This window comes from Dicentrarchus labrax, unplaced genomic scaffold (assembly GCF_905237075.1).
Source record: "Dicentrarchus labrax unplaced genomic scaffold, dlabrax2021, whole genome shotgun sequence".
NCBI classification, from domain to species: Eukaryota; Metazoa; Chordata; class Actinopteri; family Moronidae; genus Dicentrarchus; species Dicentrarchus labrax.
Window position 1 is genome coordinate 16,591,738 of NW_026136713.1, and position 19,644 is coordinate 16,611,381.

Below are 19,644 nucleotides of genomic sequence, written 5' to 3' on the forward strand. Positions count from 1 at the left end.
AAATATGATTTTGACAGGTCTTCAAAATTGTAAACATTGCTTGTATAAAGCTTTTTTTTTTTTTCTCGCTTAAATGTGTTTTTGGGAGAATTTTGTGTTGATCACGCTGTAACAACTAAAAAACAAATCCAGCATGGAACAAATACCAATTTTCCTTCATATCGTTTTTTTTGCCAGCATGGGCGTACAATAGGTCCTAAATTGCATTCAATATGGTCTTAAAAATGTCTTAAAAAGTCTTCAATTAACCTGCAGGAAGTCTGCTAATCATTGCAGTTCAACTGTATGTAACACGCACTATAATATCCATTTAATTACTAGTTATTTTAATATAATATATAGTGAATAATGAATATCCAGTTTAAAATCGGTTCATAGGAACACATTTGGATCATGACAGCTGGAGTAAGTGATTGGGCACTTCAGTTAATCTGACAGAACTGTGGGGTTACATCAGAAAAAAAAACCCACCGATAGCAACTGGATTCTTCTGAAAGCACTTTGGATACCCTTTCTTCACCCTGGAGGTTTCTCCTTCAGTTCCTGCTTCCTCCCTTTTCTCCGCAGCAGCTTTTTACTGTTAGCAGCATGTTAGTGTTTCTCTTTTATTCTATACTATTGTTCTCCCAAGTCAAATACATTAATTATTCATCCATATTCAGCTTTCAAAGCTTTTCACTCTACATTCTTCCCAGCAAAGTGCCTATCAGCCAACAGGGCTTCAAAACAAGGTGCGTTCCGAGGGGAGACAATATGGGATGTACTCACCGTGAAACCATTGTCTATTCTTTTCCTGCAAGAGTTAGAGCGAGGAGTAAAGCAAATAGGGGAGGAAGTCCTCTACAATATTATCTGAGAGCCCAGACGGTCGATTCAGAGAGACAGTCAGGAACAGCCAGATCACTGTGCCTATCAACTCTGATCATTGTTTTGTTATTATGTGTGGAGGGAACAAGGGAGGCTAGAGTGGGATTGTTTGTGCTATGGTTGTTATTGTTGTTCATTTCACTTTCAATGGATAAATGTATTAGGAGCTGCGAGCATCTAATTGAGAAAAAGACAGGTGAAGTGATTTGTAATCAGTTATATGCACTGTGCAATGCTTGTGGTAGCTTCAAGAGGACCAACAAATATGATATGCTGCACGGAGCAATGGCACACTTTGAAACTCGGTGAATAACTCTCTTAGGATCAAGTTTAAATTATGTATGTGCAGTTCAGTGCAGAGCTCTGTAAACAGTTATGCACTTAATGGACTAGATGACTGACAGCACCCTTGCCTATGTTACAGTGTTTTTTTTTCTGGATTGCAAGAGGGTTCAGGCTAATACCAGAAGGAAGTTTTCTCTTTAGAGAGTAAGGGTTAGTAGGGGCAGAATAGTCTCACAGCAAACAACTGCTGTCCAAAGAAAACAGGAAATAATAGAAACCTATTAGTAACCTGCAAGGAAAGGTTTTTAGGTCCGTAAAAAGTGTAAATGCACTTTAATTGAGAAAGAATATGCAAGAGCATGACACTAAAAATATTTTGCTTGACTTTGTAATTTTCCTTGCAAGACTTTTTTTTCGTTGGATCTCTATGGGGAAAAAAACACTTACAGAGTGTCTTTGAGTTTAATTGGCAGGAAGCCTTTGACCAGACCCTTCTGACATTGGATTTCATGCTACAGAGTAATTGCTTGGAAATCAAATGGTTACAGTGTTGAAAGTGCAAAATTTTATTTCAACCCAACATTTTTTTAAGAATGACTGTGTTCAAGTCTTAATAATACAACAGTGTCAAAGGCCTTCTGTGATGGCTGAACTGCAGAATACATGTACAGAAGAAAGTCAAGCCTTCTCTGTACAGCTACATGCCCACAGTGTTAGCACTCATCCTACACAGAGTACAGTATATGGCTCAGAGTCAATATAAGGGTAAATTAAGTCATGGTCATAGTGTGCTAACCTAAGCCTGAGGCTTACATTGAAGACAAAAGACAGCTTCATTAAAACAGTAAGAACAGTACATATTTCACATTTCTATGCTCTTTCCTGAACACAACATACTGTATTCCGTGAGCCTTACACTAAATAAACTTCCAGTCCTTTGTCCACTATTACTTCTCAAACTAATAATAACAACGAGAACAATAGACAATTATGTGTCCACAGGGCTCATTTGGCTTAGGACAAATTTAGCTAAATGAATGTTCTGGGTTTCATTTTGGTATGAGACCTTTGTTGCATATTATCCCCACTCCCTGTTATTGTCTCTCCTGTCTTCCTGTTGCTCTCAGTTTATTGTGGAGCATGTTTAATAGCAGTAAAAGATCAAATTAAACAATAATGACAACATTTTACAGCTATAATACAGAAGACATACAATTAAAAATAGAAATATATAAATAAAATACAACGCATAAACATAACTCATTCTCAAAATGCACCAATAGACTCTTGCAACAAGGGTATCATATCAGAGAAATATTGTATGAGGGTGCAGCTTTTGGTAGGATTTATGGATGCATGAATTATGCTGCTCTCCATCTTATCCAGTCTGCAGATAAATTTATACATAAGGTTCCTTATCTCTGCCTGACATGTAGGTACATTTATTCTTGAATAGGTTTACTGCTCCTTGTTTAAAGGATTATTTACAATAGTTTTGGGGCGGATTGTACTGTTTTTCCTACTGACAGAGAATATGACAAATGTTTTTTTCATGTATTAGTGAAAATGTGTATTTTGAAGGTTTGTTGAGGTTAGCTTGGGTTGGCTTTGCTTCATGGGATTAGCTAGTAGTAACATACAAGGAGCATATTAATCACTGGTTTAACACTTTAAATTAATAAGATTAAGTCTTGCTGAAAAATTCCTAAGAATAAGATTTCACTTAGAAGTACTATTCAGCCACTGTGGGCTGTGGGCATATCTACTATTTAAATTAGAAGACATTAATCTTGTTGTAGCGACGCAGGCACAAGTTTACTCCTAGAGTCTCTCAGACTAATGCTATTCATTGGAATGGTCTGATTGCCTTTAAATGCATTTACTTCAGCTGATGGTGTTGTCTAATCATGAATACCGAGTAATATTATAATTTCCTAAATTAGGCTAGTCTCACTGGGTGAGTAAGTAAGTAAGAAAATAGAAACTTTTTTCTAACACTCAAACATAAAACTCTTTGGAACACTGTTAGTTACCACTTGCATGGCGTTGGAAAATTTACATACGACTTTGCTTTCTAACTTTATTCTCCATTAACATATACTTTCTCTCACTAGCACCAGCCCTGCTCATAAGTACTACCTGGCCATGGATCCAATGGGGGAGGTTCTTTACGTGTCGGACACCAGCAGTCGCAGAGTGTACCGGGTGAGGAACCTTGGGCAGCCAAAAGATCCATCTCGCAACCTTGAGGTAGTGGCTGGGACGGGGGAGCAGTGTCTACCTTTTGACCAGAGCCACTGCGGCGAGGGCAGGAAGGCCACTGAAGCTGCACTCAATAACCCTCGAGGTAGGAGAATATACATTACATCTGAGTTCACACTTACTGCACACTGTTTCCATGAGCATGAATTACATTTACCATCCCTCCAGGCTAATACGTATATAGAGACTAGTGGTCAGGACTCGCTGATCAGTATTTAGTAATGTTTGGTACATCTAACTAGTTTTCTGAAGCTCAATATTTTGTTTTTGAAGCAGCTCATTACACTGACATTATTAATAATTTATTAATTCCATGATTTCATGACAAACCAAATCTGGTAGTCTGCATGTATTTCACCACATCTCACAATTTCATACATGGCAATACATTCAGAATCAGTGCTGAAATCGTGACACAAGGAAACTACTATCATAATCTCATAAAACGTCACTATCTGTGAGACATTGTGTGCTTTGAACATCATTCTAATTTGTGTAGAGGGGGGATTTCTTCATATTTTTTCCTTCAATATTGTCCATTAGCTCAAGTTGGTAATATATCGATAGCTTCTTCAGTATCTATAAATCCCTGCTGTGTCATGTCATTTCTCCACATGGCTGCTTTTTTTTAGAAATCTCAAATCTAATCTTCTTGAGTTGTTCAGAAATATTCTTTCATTGTGGACTGACTCCTCACATTTTGAATGGCGTATATCTGTGAATGTGAACGCACTAATGTTCTATTTTGTCAGACAAAAGAAAAATTGCAGTACAACTCTACACTGATTCGATTTTTTTTCTAAATTACAGGGCTTTTTTTCCTATTAAAACAAAAATGTTCGTATAGGATAATCATTTTCTGAAGCGTAATCTCTACACAAGTATTAATGTTATGACCGATTCCTATGTTTTGTTTTGACTAAAGAGACAATCACTGGAAGCTTTGTTTCTCATATAATTTATAAAACAGCACTTTCACTGTAACCCTCAAATACTTAGATATGCTGTGGCATTAAAACAATGCTTAATTGGTTCAAGGACCCTACTGTGTTCTGCCGCAAAAAAACCCCACACATCCCCACCAGCAGCCTGCACTGTTGACACCAGCTGGGATGGATTGATGGATTCATGCTGTTTGTGCCTATTTCTCCACACAGCTATCAACATTTTTAAATATAAATTGATTTAACCAGGCAACAGTCATTTTCCACTCTTCATTTCATCCAATTTTAGTTTATCTTTGTTGGTCAAAGTTGCTTTTAAAGAAAATAAATTTGAAAAGGGAAGCATCAGTTTCATTCTCCAAAACACTGCTAGAATTTTTCCACAGAATTCATTTTGTTATGTCACGGCAGGGAAAACACAGGTGTGACCAATTAAACTAATAGTCATGGCAGCAGTCCATTCAGGTGTTCCAGTTTCAAGGCCCTGCTATTGTACCTGCTGGATCACTGTCATGATTCAATGGAATGAGGCCATCATTAATGTTATTAGCTGCACTTGTGCTATTCTTACTATAACAAGTCAAAATGTCTCTTTTATAAAAAGGTCTATTTCATAAATGCTCAAGAGGCGGACAATTTATTCTGGACCGGGAGAAAAATTTCACAGCCATTTTCAAGTGACTCATCACTATCATGTAATTTCACCTGTCCTTATTCAGCCGCCTGCTAGTCCCCAAAGTCAGCAAGGTTGTTGTCAGATCAAAAAATGTTAAATTGTATGTTCAAATTAGCCAATGCATAAAAGTGAAACTGTGAAAACTGGTTGAATGAGAAATGTATGTTCATTCTGACCCAGGAAAGCACAAGACCAGTATGCTTGATTTGCAATTAAACAGTGGATGTAGTAAAGAGTGGTAATGTAAAACGCCACTATGACACCAAACATGCACATTTTATACAAAAATATCCCCAGAACACAAAGGTAAGAACCACAAAACGAAACCAATGGAAGTCATCATATCAAGCCTCCAGTAGAATAATTGTAGAATCAATGACACAGTAAGAGCAGGCAATGGAGGCTTCACTGAGATTAGCATGGGTTCTAGGCAAACACAAGAAGCCCTTTTCAGACTCTGAATTAATAAAAGGGTATATGAGTGATGTGATGGAGGCCGTGCTAGATGGAAAGAAAAAGGATGAAATGAAAATTAAATCAGATACCCCTCTCAGATTTCTCTGCACCAAGACAAACTGAGATTCGTACTGAAGATTTGCTCCAGCAACTTTGAGATGGCATAAAAAAAGGCACAATTCATTTAACTTGCCGTGGATGAATCAACATGGATGACCATCCATGACAGAGACAGAAGGGATCGTTGTATCCCACCACTCACCACTCTGGTCTGATATATCACTGCATAATCCACCAAACAGTTGCGTGCTAGTCTAGGTGAAATGCACTCAGAACCACAAAGATACTTTATTGATGTTTTATTTGAAGGCTTCATTGGCACTGCAGCAACATATGCTGCACACATTTCTGATAGGTAGGTGCAATTTGTGATGATTTTCTCCTTCACAAAAATGTCAAGTGGCCCAACAAAGAGTACTGGAGCATTTTCTGACCATTTGAGTGTCAGAACTTTCAGAAAAAAAAAAAAAAGCAAATCCAGAATCTGGAAGTAGTTGCATTTGTGGCAGATATATCACCCCACCTCATGACCTTAATGCCAAACTTGAGGGCAAAAACAACGCAATGAGTGACCCCATGTCTGCAGTGTACACTTTTCAGAGGAAGTTGGAGGTGTTTAAACTTGAGGAGGGCATATTGCACTTTCCAAAACCTTTGGAGCAAACAAGATCACAAAATCATCATCGGAACTAGTTCCTGGAAAAGCTGAATGAAAGTTCACAAATCCGCTTTAGGACCTCAGCATGGGAAAACAGCTTCTACTGTACATTTAAGACCCATTCTTGTCAGAAATGTCACATAATTCTCAATAGAAGCACAGAGAATTCGGTTTATCTTGGGTCAATACATCCTCTTTGCAAACTGACTTGATTGAGCTCCAAGAACACCTGTCTCAAGGAAGTGACCCTGTCACTTTCTGGACTCACTAATGATCACTTACATCAGTGTCTCTACCTGGCCAACACATCATTTGTGCCCAAGTTTAAGAACGTGGTTACACATATATAATGTCACTTGTCCCATTAATACAGAAAGGCTGTTCATGTAAATAATTCTGGGAACTTAAATATCATCATTTAATGCATTCTTACTGGACATGTGTGGAAATCTGGTAAGCAGACCTCTAAGAGGGTTTGAGTACTGCTGGTCTGTTGTGTTAGCATAGTGGTCCATAACTCACAATAGGTAAAGATCTGGAAATGGATCAATCTGTTTTTTCTAAACCGCTTTTTTGAGTTTTGACCATTAACAGCTTCATAATTGTATATTTAAAGGTCATGCACACACACATACACACACACATACATACACACACACACACACACACACACACACACAATCACACACTCAAACATGGGTGTTACTTACTCTCATCACTTATTCTGCCTGATTAGACCTTTGCTCATGCCGTGTTCTTGTCATACCAGAGTTACTGTAATTACCGGGGGCTGGGATTCTCTGAAAGCTTTGATATATCTGACTTGGCACTTAATAATGTGCCTGAAAACCTAACAAACATGTATGCCTCATATCGTGCCTATCATTAAAACTCCAATTTAATGAATATAATCCTATGTTGTCAGATCACTCTTACACAGCCAAATCTGCAATCATATAGTACAAACTTGTCAGGTGATATGACTGCTCCCAAGTTGTAAGCTTGTGAATCTTTCCCATTACAATCGTCCACACCGTATGATGTGGCATCGGTTTGAAGGTGGATGGAGCTATGCTGGGAATTACTTGAGGTCACCAAACTCCATAAACCATCATCCATTAAGAATGTAAGGGTGAGTCAGGGAGATGTCACTCAAACACACCCACGCAGTCCTGCCAACTTCACCTGGCTTCCCTTTAACAGGCATACATGTCTGTACAGCAGCAGCTCAGTACACAATACAATGTACTTCTGTTTCTGTAATTTGCAGCAATTTTCAGTAAAAAAATGTAAAATGGGTAAATTATTTGATATTTTTATTAAAATGACAATAATAGCCTGAGTAATAGGGTAAGCATGGCTTCCCTTGGCTTATTAGGACAAAATGGCACTTGTAGACGCCATACTTAAGCCAAATACGCCTGTCGTATTAAGTTTTGTAATACAGTGAAGTATGCAGATTTAGCTCTGATTCCCTCCTAGCTTTTCGCCAGTTCGAGCTACTTGAATTAATGCACATATATTTCAGAAATGTCAATTTGAATTGGTTAATCATTATACCCTTAGTTATTAGCCGACAGGAGTGGATTCCAGCAATGTGTCTACCCTTGCCATTCTACAAAATTTTTACTTCCTTTTCTCAGCCCTGTCTGTTAGCTGGGAAAAGTTGTCCAGGTCGCTTCTGACTTCTGTTATCAATAAGGCATGAACACCCTAAAATCTAAGTCACAACTGTCTAAGACAATAAAACCAACATAGCTTTCATGTTGAGAGATACTTCAATACTTTTGATAATTATTTATTAATATTTTATTTTGTATTATTTACTGTATTATTTATTTTTTGCAGTTGAAATGACAAACTTGAAACTATTGATTCTAACAATAAAACAACTTAATATATAATTAATAATATATATATTTATTTAATTATTACAGTATGAAACTATTTGCATGCATACACTGTTTTTTTAAATGCTGCCTTCTTATGGTTGTGATACTGTGGCCAGTTAGCATTATACATATCCACAATTTTCTTCCTATTTTGCACATTATGAGTCAGAATATTTTTTATTTATTTATTAATTATATTTTTTTATTATTTCAGAATAATTTCAGAGTTAAAGTAGAATAAAAACACATTCTTGTCCTGTATGTGTGTTGCAATGCCTGCAGCCTGCAATGATGACCGTGAATATGAGTGAGAAAAAAGGACAAAGGGAAGGACTGAGAACAATATCGAGGAGGAGGGAACCACATTATCTATCATTCATCAACATCACCATTGTGTCCATAGGTTGGCTAATTAGTTCTGTACTGCAAAACATCAGCCTGGATTTGTTCATGGGTGAGAAGAAGAGGACAGTATGGACCCTTTCTTCTAATAATTATTATTATTATTAACAATGATTTAACTAGAAATACTTTTATTTTAATACGTTTATATTTTAAAGTGTTGTGAGGTTTCTGATATTCTGCGTCAGCTGTCTTCCCACATATCACACTGCAGAGGTTAAAATGGCAGATCATTATGTTTATTTTCCACCACAAAGCATCTGTGGAATCAGGCTATTACATAGTCAATATCATATGTACTATTTTATCATATATACTATAGTCTGGGCGGGGCATAATGGGACTACATTGGGCTTGTGGGGGTGTTATTTGCACAAAAAGCAAGTGCTGTCAGGAAGGGAAATAATCTGTTTACTGCCCTCACCAATCACACCCACACACCTGGCCAACTCTTAGTCCCCAGGTCGCACAGGAGATTTAGCCACAGGCCTGTCACTCAGGCTACACCCACAGTCCTACATGGCCTCTTCTGTCAGTCACACTCAACTTGTGCGTGCAATGCAGTCTGATGTTGGAGGCAGACAGCCAGTCGATATGGAGCACAATAAACAAATGTAGTGTTGAAGTGTCACCATGCTTCAAATGTCACTGGTTCTAAATACAAAGTAGTTTCAAATTTGACAGCGGAACTTTGATTTTTATTACCCCTACATTTTTAACTTCATACAGATAGAAGAGGAAAAAAGATGATGAAAAGTGAAGGAAGAAGATAAGAGAGAAACAAGATTGGAGCTGATTTCTGCTACAATTTGACAGATGATCTAAAGACTGTTATCCTCAGTATACGTGGCCCTTATACCTTAGAACATGGTGTGTCTCTGCCTTTATATAGTAATAGAATATTCTGTCCCAAGACTCCTCATGTTCACGCACGGTCAGGTATTTTATACTCTTTGACTCACTGCACTTCACAGACTCTTCTGTGGCCATTGTGCTCCAACTAACCAGCTCTTATAAAGGCTCTGGAGATTTCTGCCTGGAGCCCCATGGTTCCCTGTCATCCATCTGCCACAGCCCACACTCTTCCTCCTCCCCGCACCCTCTTACCAATGGTAATGAGTGGTAGACTTCACAGAGAAATATCTGTCCTTTTCTTTTTTGAAGCTGTGGCTGTGTGATTCTGCAGCATTGATCTTGTCTTGTGTCCTCTGGTGAGCTCCTGGCTCCAAATTAGAGCCTTCCCTCATTTTCTCCGCTCCCTCCACCTCTTTTTCTATCCCTCCCCCTTTCTCATCGATGAATCATTCTCATGCCCTGGTGTTGACATAGCTGCAGTAGGCCTGCTGTGACACATAATATTGTTACAACATAGCAAACAGTTGTTAAATAGTAATCCATAATTTTAATTTAGCCAACATTGTTGCAGCACTATTGAGCACACTGCTGTTGCCCAAGTTTATAGTCTCTCCATAACATAAGCTGCAGGGATTATTTGTGTCCTTCAAACACTCATTTATGAATACAGGAACTGGGGCATTGTTTAGAGTTGGCTCCACATGCATCTCTGCAGTCAATTAGCTCAGTAAATAAAAGGCCTTGCTCCATTTAGGATGGATTCCATGTCTGACATGAAAGAGGCGTCGGTCCCACAGGACCCAACAGCCTTGGCTCGCATCTCTGGGCTCTCTCTGTTGACAACATGAAGGGGTACTTTTTTGTATACATTTAGTGAATAATAGTTCTTTGTATGTAAAAATAACCGTCTGTGTTTCATGTGTAGGTTTGGACAGAGGAGTTCCAAGAGTGACTCTAGTGATTGAGAGTTTGGTTGTTGATGTTTGCCATGCGCAGGTCTTATCTTTTATTTGTTGACTAGTCCCAGACAGCAAAGCTGATATCCACAGAGAAGGATGTGTGTGCATGTGTGTTTGAGCACTTGCAGTGTCAGTCTCTCACTCCGACCCACAGGGGGCAGACTAATGCCCTTATCAGAAGCTGACATGCTGCCACCACATTTCTCCCTCCTGCCCCGTCGGCCTCCCTCTCTCTCTCTCTCCCCCCTTTTTCTTTTCTCTCCTCCTCTGCTTTCTTTCAGTCTCTTTCTCCATTTCTCTCTCTATTCCCCACACAGACAAACACATTTGTCCCCAGCTCACTCAACCCCACAGCTGCGAGGCATGCCATCGGAGTTGAGATAGCAGGGACCAGGCTGCCGAATGAGGCGGTAGGGTTTAAACCGGTCGTGGTTATTAGCATGTTGAACAGCTAGGGAGTTTTAAAAAAGCCATAGCCAGGGGTAAATATGCTTCACATGGCACATTGCTGGTTGGCCACCAACCTCAGACCAGGACCAGCCAGGCTTCATGCCGTACAGTATCTGTCTTGGCTGGTGGTTGATATATAAGCAGCTTAGGCGAATGAATATCTTCACACATTGGGCGCCAGCCTCATTTACAGAAATGGCTGAAAACGTAGCAATGTGCATAGGAGCGTTTCCCGGTTTGTTTCATCAGTGTGAATCAAGCATTCGATGCTGTCAGCAAGCCCATACTCAAACCATTAACTCAGCAAACACCGGTCCCCTGCTTCTCTGCCTGCAGTGGAGTCATATGAGTGGTGGTGTCCCTTAAATGCACAGCTCTAATCACTGCAGCCTGCATTTCACTTTCCCAGAATCTGCCACTTCCCAAACTGTATTCTCTGACTGCAGTAGTGAAGTTAGAAGATCTCCTAGGGCTGTGTAGCCTCTATACCAGCTGCTCTGTGTTATAACTTTGGAATGAATATGCCATTGTTATTCTACCTCTGGCTCCCATAGCATTTAGTGCAGAGTGATTGTTGCGCCTCACAAAATAGAGAAAGAGAGAGGGAGAGGGGGAGCGGATTAAATTGATAGAGAAAAAGATGGAGCTCAGAACCGAGAGAGAAAGAGAGTGAAAGGAGAAAGTGAGCGCAACAGAGAATAAAAAAATAATATGAAATTAATACAGAAAAATAGAGAATGGAGGGAAAGAGAGAACAAAAGAGTGAATGAAATGGATGAAGAGAAAGAGAGAACTCAGTGATTTGCGTCTAAATCCTGCAGCATGAAGCGGTCCCACACCTCATCTGCATATTAAACTGGCCCTGTGGCTGCCTTCCCTCTCAGAGGGTCAACTATCATTGTTTCTGTTGGTTTAAACAGAGCACTACTTCTCAAAACAAGGGCATCAGATAAGTCACACAGTGTTTCTAGCTCTAAGATTCGGTTTGTGTGTGAGCGTGTGCATATATGTGTGCGCAATTTTTAACAGCCTGCTCCTGTGTTTCATTTCACATTGACCGAGCTTTTGTCTTTGCCCCTGGACATTCTTGCATTAATGATACACACATGAATTAATCACACAGCAAGGCAAACAGCAGCATACTCTATGATAATGCAAATTAGAGATACGCCATTGGGTCATGCTATTTCTACCACAGCTTGTTTTCTCACTGCAGCATCCATGATAATTAGAAGATCGGCAATGGTTTGTGCAACAGACATGCATCACTGAGCAGCCACAATAAGAAGTTCTGCCAGAGACTCGATTCTCCCAAAACTAATGATGAAAATACAGCTACCGGGGCAAATCCGGAGGGCCAAGCAAAAAAGCATCAAGCAAAGCACACAGGTACATCGAGGACTTGTCCAGCCAGTGGGCAATTTTTACATGATTGGAGACAGGATTGCAAAGATGTGGTGGATGTGCTGATTTTACATCCTATTCCTGTAGCCTATAGCTTATTCAACTGTATTGCATTGTTTTGTTCCACATGAGAAGATTTTGTTAAATAATGCATACTGCACACTCTTACTTTAGAGTGAATGCTTTCGTTGAGAATTTGACCCATGGTCTTGAACATGTGATGTGAAATTCTATACACACAGTACTCTAGTGCAGGGGTCAACTTTTACAATCCCAAGAGCCGTTTTTTGCCCAAAAAATAACCCCCAAAACACATTTGGGCTTTAAAATGTTATTTATTTATTTCCACAGATCAAGCAGCCAGTGGTGTTGGTGGTGAAGGCAAGCAAATCTGTCCATGCACTATTATATTCTCTATTTTTCTCTGGGACCTTTTTTTGAATTTGGAATACATAGCTAGCTTAGCTAGGAAGACTCAAGAATAGTGTAGCCACCGTTATTAAAGTTCGGTAAATATAGAGGAAAAAAGGTGGCAGGTCGGGATGCAAAGTATGGGGCTTATTTTAGTTGATTAAATGTTTAAGCTTTTTTAAAATTATTTGTTGTGGAATGGCTTAACAATATTTACAAATGGAGAATGTAAGAATCACTTTAGGCCCACAACAATGAAATGAAATGAATGAATTGATGAATGAAAATGTTAAAAAATATAACTTTTTCATGTCCACATAGAGGGTCTCATATAAGAGCCTCATGCAGATCCAGAGCTGCAGGTTGCCTACCACTGTTCTAGTTTGACTAGTCTGACAGAAGTCCACAAATACCACAAGGTTTTTAAATGGTCTGACATTCTCGAGTATGAAAATAGTTAATCAAGGCAACAGGCTCACATACTCAAAAGACTAAATAAGTTGCTTGTCATTGGCTTCCAAAATTATCTATATACCGTAAAACTTCCAATAAAAGCAGGGTCCCTAATAGACGCATGTCTCATTTAAAAGCCTGGTGTGGCTACACCTTTTGACAAATAAACGCAGGTCTCTAATAGAGGCCCGGTCTGGATTTTATAGATATTATCTTGATGTATAAAACCTCTTAAAACCCACTGGGTCGCGCGCTTGAGCGAGTTTTAAGTCGTCTCTATCTCCTACACAAATATAAATGTTCAAACTTCTGTCAGTATGTACATGCTGCACATCATTAGATCAGTTATAGATTCTCCACAATTCAATCGTTCACTATATTTTACGAAAACAATCAACAACAAAGTATAACATTAATTCATTCTGACTGGCTATTATTAGAAGTTTTACGGTAAGCATTTTCTGCTCTGGCAACACTATCAACATGATAGGATGACAGGCCCAACAAGTCCTCATATGTAAATAACATAATTGGGAGTGAGTGGTACGAAGAGCAGCACTTAATCCTACAATGCACCTAACTAGGATGCTACAGACTACATCGCAATGAAAACAATCACATCATTAATTTTCCAGTCTGGTAACTCTGTCCATTCTGATATTTTCTGCCATGCCTGAGGTCTTTTCACCAGTATCATTAGTATGGAAGTATAGAGTTACAAAACTCTTTGATTCAGAGATGCACACAATTAGCTTCCTCCATCCTCTCCTATAGTAAAAGTTGTTGCCATCATAACTTTCCTATATTTGCAGTTAAAGTTCAGTTTAGCTGAACTTTGGGTGCAAAATTGAGTGTAAAATAAGGGTAATACAAATATTGTTGCTCTCTACATTGTCGACAGATTCTGTAGGCTTGTGGTGTGCAATCTCTAGAAAAAGGTTTTTCTGCACTATAACAAGGTCACACAGGGGGTTGCTTGTCAGGAAATGTAGACATAAGAGCATTTGTACAAATGTCGTTTTTCAAATAAAGATGGTTTCAAATATGGTAAGGCATTCCAAACAGAATGAAGACTCAGCTGTCAAACTCCAAAAAAAAAAATCAAAAGTCAAAATGGTAGCTAATTTTACTGTCTAACATTGATAAAATTGGCGTGATGGTGGCACTTGGAATTGGTTGAAATGTGACAGTAATAGGTACTTTGAAACTTTTCAGATATTTTGATCATGACTGTACTAAGCAATTTGGAGGACCTGTTCTACCTGTTGTATATGGTTAAGATTTCGTCAAAATGGCAGACAAATACATAGGTGGCCAGACTATGTTTACACTGGCAAATTCAGTTTGAACCCAAAAACTTTTATAATGTTTCTAGATACATTAAAACATGAGATGAACTTTGGCTGGATGCTAGATGGATCATTGCATTGAAGTCAATGTCATGCAATGTCATGTAGCTGGAACCTTTTTATTCACCAGTAACAGATCCATCTCAGAAAGTAATTAGTCTGCACCCTAATCACCATGGGTCAGAAGAGGACTCATAGATATTCTGAGAGGAAATAGTCAGCCTACTGCCAAGATTCGCTAACGACCAAAGAAAATAGAGTAAATGGGCTTAGTAGAGGCAAATTTATGCTGACTTAAAATGAGGCCCTACCTGTAAAACACCTGCTACTCAAGTAATGTATTAGGTAGAACACTATACAGACTGACAGCTACCTTGTTTGTAGTCAGAGTCTGTAGGGTAGCTTCAGAGAGATTACTGAAGCTCACTGTGTGTGTAATGAAGCCCTGAGTCAATAAGAGATGCAGGCTTAAGGCCAAAGGCTGAGCCTGTGCATCAAAGGTGCAACGTTTGTGTGAGTCAGTGTGCTTGTGTATGCTTGATTTTGATTGACAACCTCTGGGTCCCTGGACCCAGTCGGCTTCTCCCAGTGAAGGGACATAGAGTTAGTTATGGGTGTCTTGTTAAAGGTATGTCAGGTTGACAACGTCAGCATGATCATGGGAAATGTGACACGTATGTCCCTTTAACTGGTCGAGATGGCCATTGCTGGCAGCTGGCCTGTCAACCTCCACTGGGAGCCTGGCAGGCTGACAGGAGGAGTGGAGCTTTGCCACTGTGGAGGAATAAATTGCATTTACTCGAGGTGAATGCCCAACACACACGAGCACATACAGATGGAAGCGTTTGTCTTGACTGGGGGGGTGGAGGGGGCTCTGATGAGGGGAGAGATAGTGAACTCCTGCCCATGCAGGTTGTTTCACCTTGATTCTTTAAACACACTGACAGAAAGATGAATAAGTAGAGTGATGGTGGCAGGCACAGTTCAGCTTGGCAGTCCAATTGAACCTGTCTGTGTGAGAGAGGGGGCAGAGGGGGGGTCAGCTGCTGTTATAGGGATGGGACAACAGAGCCAGTAAATGTTTGCACCTGGGTACCATTATCACCTGCAGTTCTTCAAGAGACCAGTGGCCAGACCTCCCTCCCAAGACGTACTCACATAGTTCTTTTAGAAAATGTGGAAGGAAAATCTAAAATGGCTGCAAACCCAACTAGCTGTGATAAAGACTGTACTGGAGCTGCCTCTGGCTCTGTTACTGTGATGTCTTTTGTATGTGGGAAACTTTGTTTGGGCGGAAGCTGCGCATACAGATTTGCTATCTATAGTAGTGTAGTGCCTCATTTCCACTTTTCAGTCATGAAAACATTTGTTTCCTTCCATCTGATCTCATTTTCTCTTTTCTACCATTGCAGAGCCTCACTGGCTCGTTTTTGTGATGGTATGTTTGGTAAAAGAGCCTCTATTGATAGACCTCCTTGTGCTTGTTTGATGTTCTAAACAGTGCGACATAATCTGCAGACGCTCCGCACTGATCCAAACCCCTCAGCCTTTCATGGAGCTTTCTAGTCCAAAGCATTTCAATTGCTTTTATAATTGAGTTTGTCTGCTGCCTCTGTGATTGCTTTGGATCTCTTTTTTGCTATCAAACAAGGCAATTACTGCCAAGTCGCATATTTTCACAAAAAAAAAAAAAAGTTTATTCGCAAAAATTAGCATGCAACTATTGCAAAATGTCCCCCAGTTCTCTGCATGCTCGCAATGTCTCGCCTTGCCATACATGTGTAGTCGGGAACTAACAGCTAAAACAAAGGCAGCTATCAATAATTAATTAATGCGGGTTAATATGTTAACAAACTTATAGTGGTTGATAATTAGATGAGCCACAGTGTCTGATTCAGACTTAATTACTAAGCCACTGTCTGTTCTGTGGGGCTTTAATGAATAATTAATTACAAGAAGCATGAATTATTTCTGCTTACCAAAGATCTACCAGAAATACACGCCCGTCCTCGTTTATGGGGCTATCTTGTATTGATTGATGATAAGCCTTTGATTGGGGAAAATAAGAGCCATTGAAAACAGCACTTGTACTACAGTACCGCAGTTCATAGATGTGCATGTCATAGATACAGAGCAGTGTTTGATGGCAGCATAATCGGTTCATACTTGTGACTGTTTTTAATACAGGTGTGAAATCACACTCACGTAAACATGCGCAGCTCTACACTTAAACTCATGCATACACAACATCAATATGGTGCAATGTGCTATTTCACAGTGCAGAGACTGAGTGAACAGGTTTATTTCCCCCCTTTAGTGCACATGGCCAACCTCAGTGTCTTCACAAAAGTTGTGTGCGTGTGTTTGTCTAGGTGTGTGTGTGTGTGTGTGTGTGTGTGTGTGTGGGAGTGTGAATTTCTCATCTGCAGAAACTCTGATTTATCCGCTCTATATTTGCATATGCGCACAATGTGATTAACTGCCATGTCTTATTTTTTCGCCTAGCTACTTCACCGCATGCATGCCTGCACACACACCCACACATGAGCTTGCACATGTTGACATGCGCACGCATTCAAATATATTCTCACCTTCACATACAAACAGCGCTGTGCATTCTCAAAGAGAATGATGAAAGGGAACAGTAAACCACACAGCCAGCTAAAGACTCTTTGAAACAGTGTGTTCTTCAGCTTCTCTTACAGTTGGACTGTACCAGTTAGTGGACCCTCCAGGCTTTCCCCAGCTAATTTTGTTGCTTTTATTTTTGGCCGGAGTCCCTCACTGGGCCCAGTTGTGCAGGTGAAACTGTCCATCTGTCTACATTCACTTGTCAGTCACACAAAGCTACTTTGTACAAAAGCGCCATGGGCCATAATCAGCTACAGCTAGCATCATTTAGATGCTATAATAATATGTCAGTCCATATCATTAACACCCACTGAGCCTGGGGATATGGGAGGGTGGATTGAATGACTTAGTCCTCAGGCTGCTGGCAGAATGTGTGTGTGTAGGTGTGTGTGTGTGTGTGTGTGTGTGTGTGTGTGTGTGTGTGTGTGTGTGTGTGTGTGTGTGTGCACAATTCACCCCTACGTGCACACATGCAGTGGTTGTGTGGGTGTATAAAAGTTTTCAGGTATAAATTTCCAACTTCCATACATGCTCATATTATGCTCATGCTTTGTCCTCCATAAAAAGATTCTCTAAAAAGCTTTCCTTTGCAGTAGATATCCTTATTTTGCACTTAGGTGGTTGTTTCACCGGCTGACAGACAATGATGTGTTGGTTTTCTATACAATTTTACAATTCCTCTTGCTTTCATCCATAGAGGCAACTCTTTTGGCAGCTTTGCTGTCAACATTTGAAGGGTGAAAGTACCGTAGAAGGGAAACTTGAACAACACCAGAAGGCTGACTTCCTGCACTCTTGAGGGCTTAGGTGTTAGCAGTCAGTATGCAGCACACATACATACACGTACAAACACACACCACATCCTGATGTTACTGTATGCCAACACGGCTTTCTACTGTTACTGCTAAATAAGATACATAATCCACAACTTTTGTTATAATTAGTCTTTCTCACCTCATCTCATTTTTCAACTTACAAATATCCTCACCTTTTCCTCCCTCTCTGCTCAGAAAATCCCTGTTGGCTCCTTCTCTTCAAATAGCTGTAATCAACGCTGATGCTCTCTGAGACCCCTCTCCAAGGCATTAATCAGATTGGATTGTATTGCAATGCCACGGGGGGGCTTTATAACTGATATTCTTTTGACAAGGACAGAGAACAAAGAGATTCTTTGATTGAGAGTGATTGGCCTGTAATGGTTAATTGAAGCAATTCCTCATCATGTCCCTTTGTCTCATCACCACCTCTCTCCTCTTTCACACCTCTTTTGGCGCTGCCTGTCTTTTTCTTTTTGGCTGCATTTTTTCCTAAATCTGAGCTGAATGTGAAAAGCATCACTTTATCATCCACTCCTTCACTCCTGTCCTCTCCTCTCCTCTCCTCTCCTCTCCTTTCCCTCTTTTTTCCAAGGTCAATGCAACTCAGTCTAATACACTTTTCTTTGATGATAAAATCTAGTCCCAACTTTAGCCAAATGTCCGTCTCCCTCTGGAGTAGAGATTTATCTCAATTATTTATCCACTGGTGTGTCTGCCAGCTTCTAAACATGAGTATCAGAGTGCCAGGTCCACCCAGGGAGAAACGGTAAATCTTTTGATGTCTTGTGAGTATCCATCGGCTATACGGAGGGGCTGTAAATTCCCTTAACGCAGCATACAGCTTTACCCACAACAGTAGGAAATCCAGTCCCTGACAAGGAGAATGTGGACTAATCTGCAGCCTTTTCAATAAACATGGTGAAATACTCTTAAACAACACATAAACTGGCGTAAATCCTTTCGCCAATGCCAAGTAATAATAGCAATCGTTCTTCATTGTTGTGCTTGTGTGAAGATGAATAAGTCAGCCGTGTCCTGTATTTATTGTTGATGATAGATTGGCAGCTATTTAGAAGCTGCTTGTGCGAACATAAGACATGCAGATCCTGAGCATGCATACTGAGGGTGTCAGAAAAGCACAAACAAAGGCAAGAAAGAATAAAGGGAATTTAGGATGGAAGTCAATAGCATGAGAAGAAAGAGTAATATCCAGGGACAGAGGGGGAGAGAACAGAAATCAGTATTGAGAGAGAGTCCTGGCTGCCTCGTCATGTCCTTGTGCAGGATTTATGAGCTCTAAGATCAGGGACAGGTTTAGGGTGCTAGGAGGAGGAATGGGTACGAAAGTGAAAGGGAAGTAGGAATGATCCAAGGATGGGGGAAAGTGCACAGTTTCAGACATAAGGACGCTCAGACTGCGCTGTGAGTTGAGATGTCCCTCTTGTATAATGGCAGGCGACAGGAGGAGAAATGGCAAGGCCAAGAGGAACAAAAGGAAGAACTAAAAAATAGGCTGAACAAAGAAAAACAGAGCTCAGACATTACTGAAGGGTCAAAGGTGCTAATTTGATTAGCACTTATAACACACGGGGCAAGATAGAGGGAGCGCAACAGCACAAACAAAGCAAAGGACGACAAAAAAGAACAAGGGGAGGGAAGGGGGAGCAAAAAGCGAGCAGAAGAAGATCAAGTTAGGGAGGATGGAGGGCGAGGAAAAGCTGGAAGAGGAGAGGAAAGGTGTTGGGTGAGGGGGGGTGAGGCTGTGTGGGTGGTGTAATCTGTCTGTGTCAGAGGGATGATGAAGGGGCCAGG

At 40.2% G+C, this 19,644-nt stretch overlaps 1 protein-coding gene across 1 annotated transcript in view; it reads left to right on the top strand.

Moving 5' to 3' along the window:
* Positions 1 to 19,644, top strand: part of tenm1 (teneurin transmembrane protein 1) — a 165,170-nt gene that overhangs the window by 119,399 nt on the left and 26,127 nt on the right. The window contains exon 22 of the mRNA XM_051419664.1: positions 3,267 to 3,499. Coding sequence (XP_051275624.1) covers positions 3,267 to 3,499 — 233 coding nt within the window. The remainder of the gene's footprint in view (positions 1 to 3,266; positions 3,500 to 19,644) is intronic.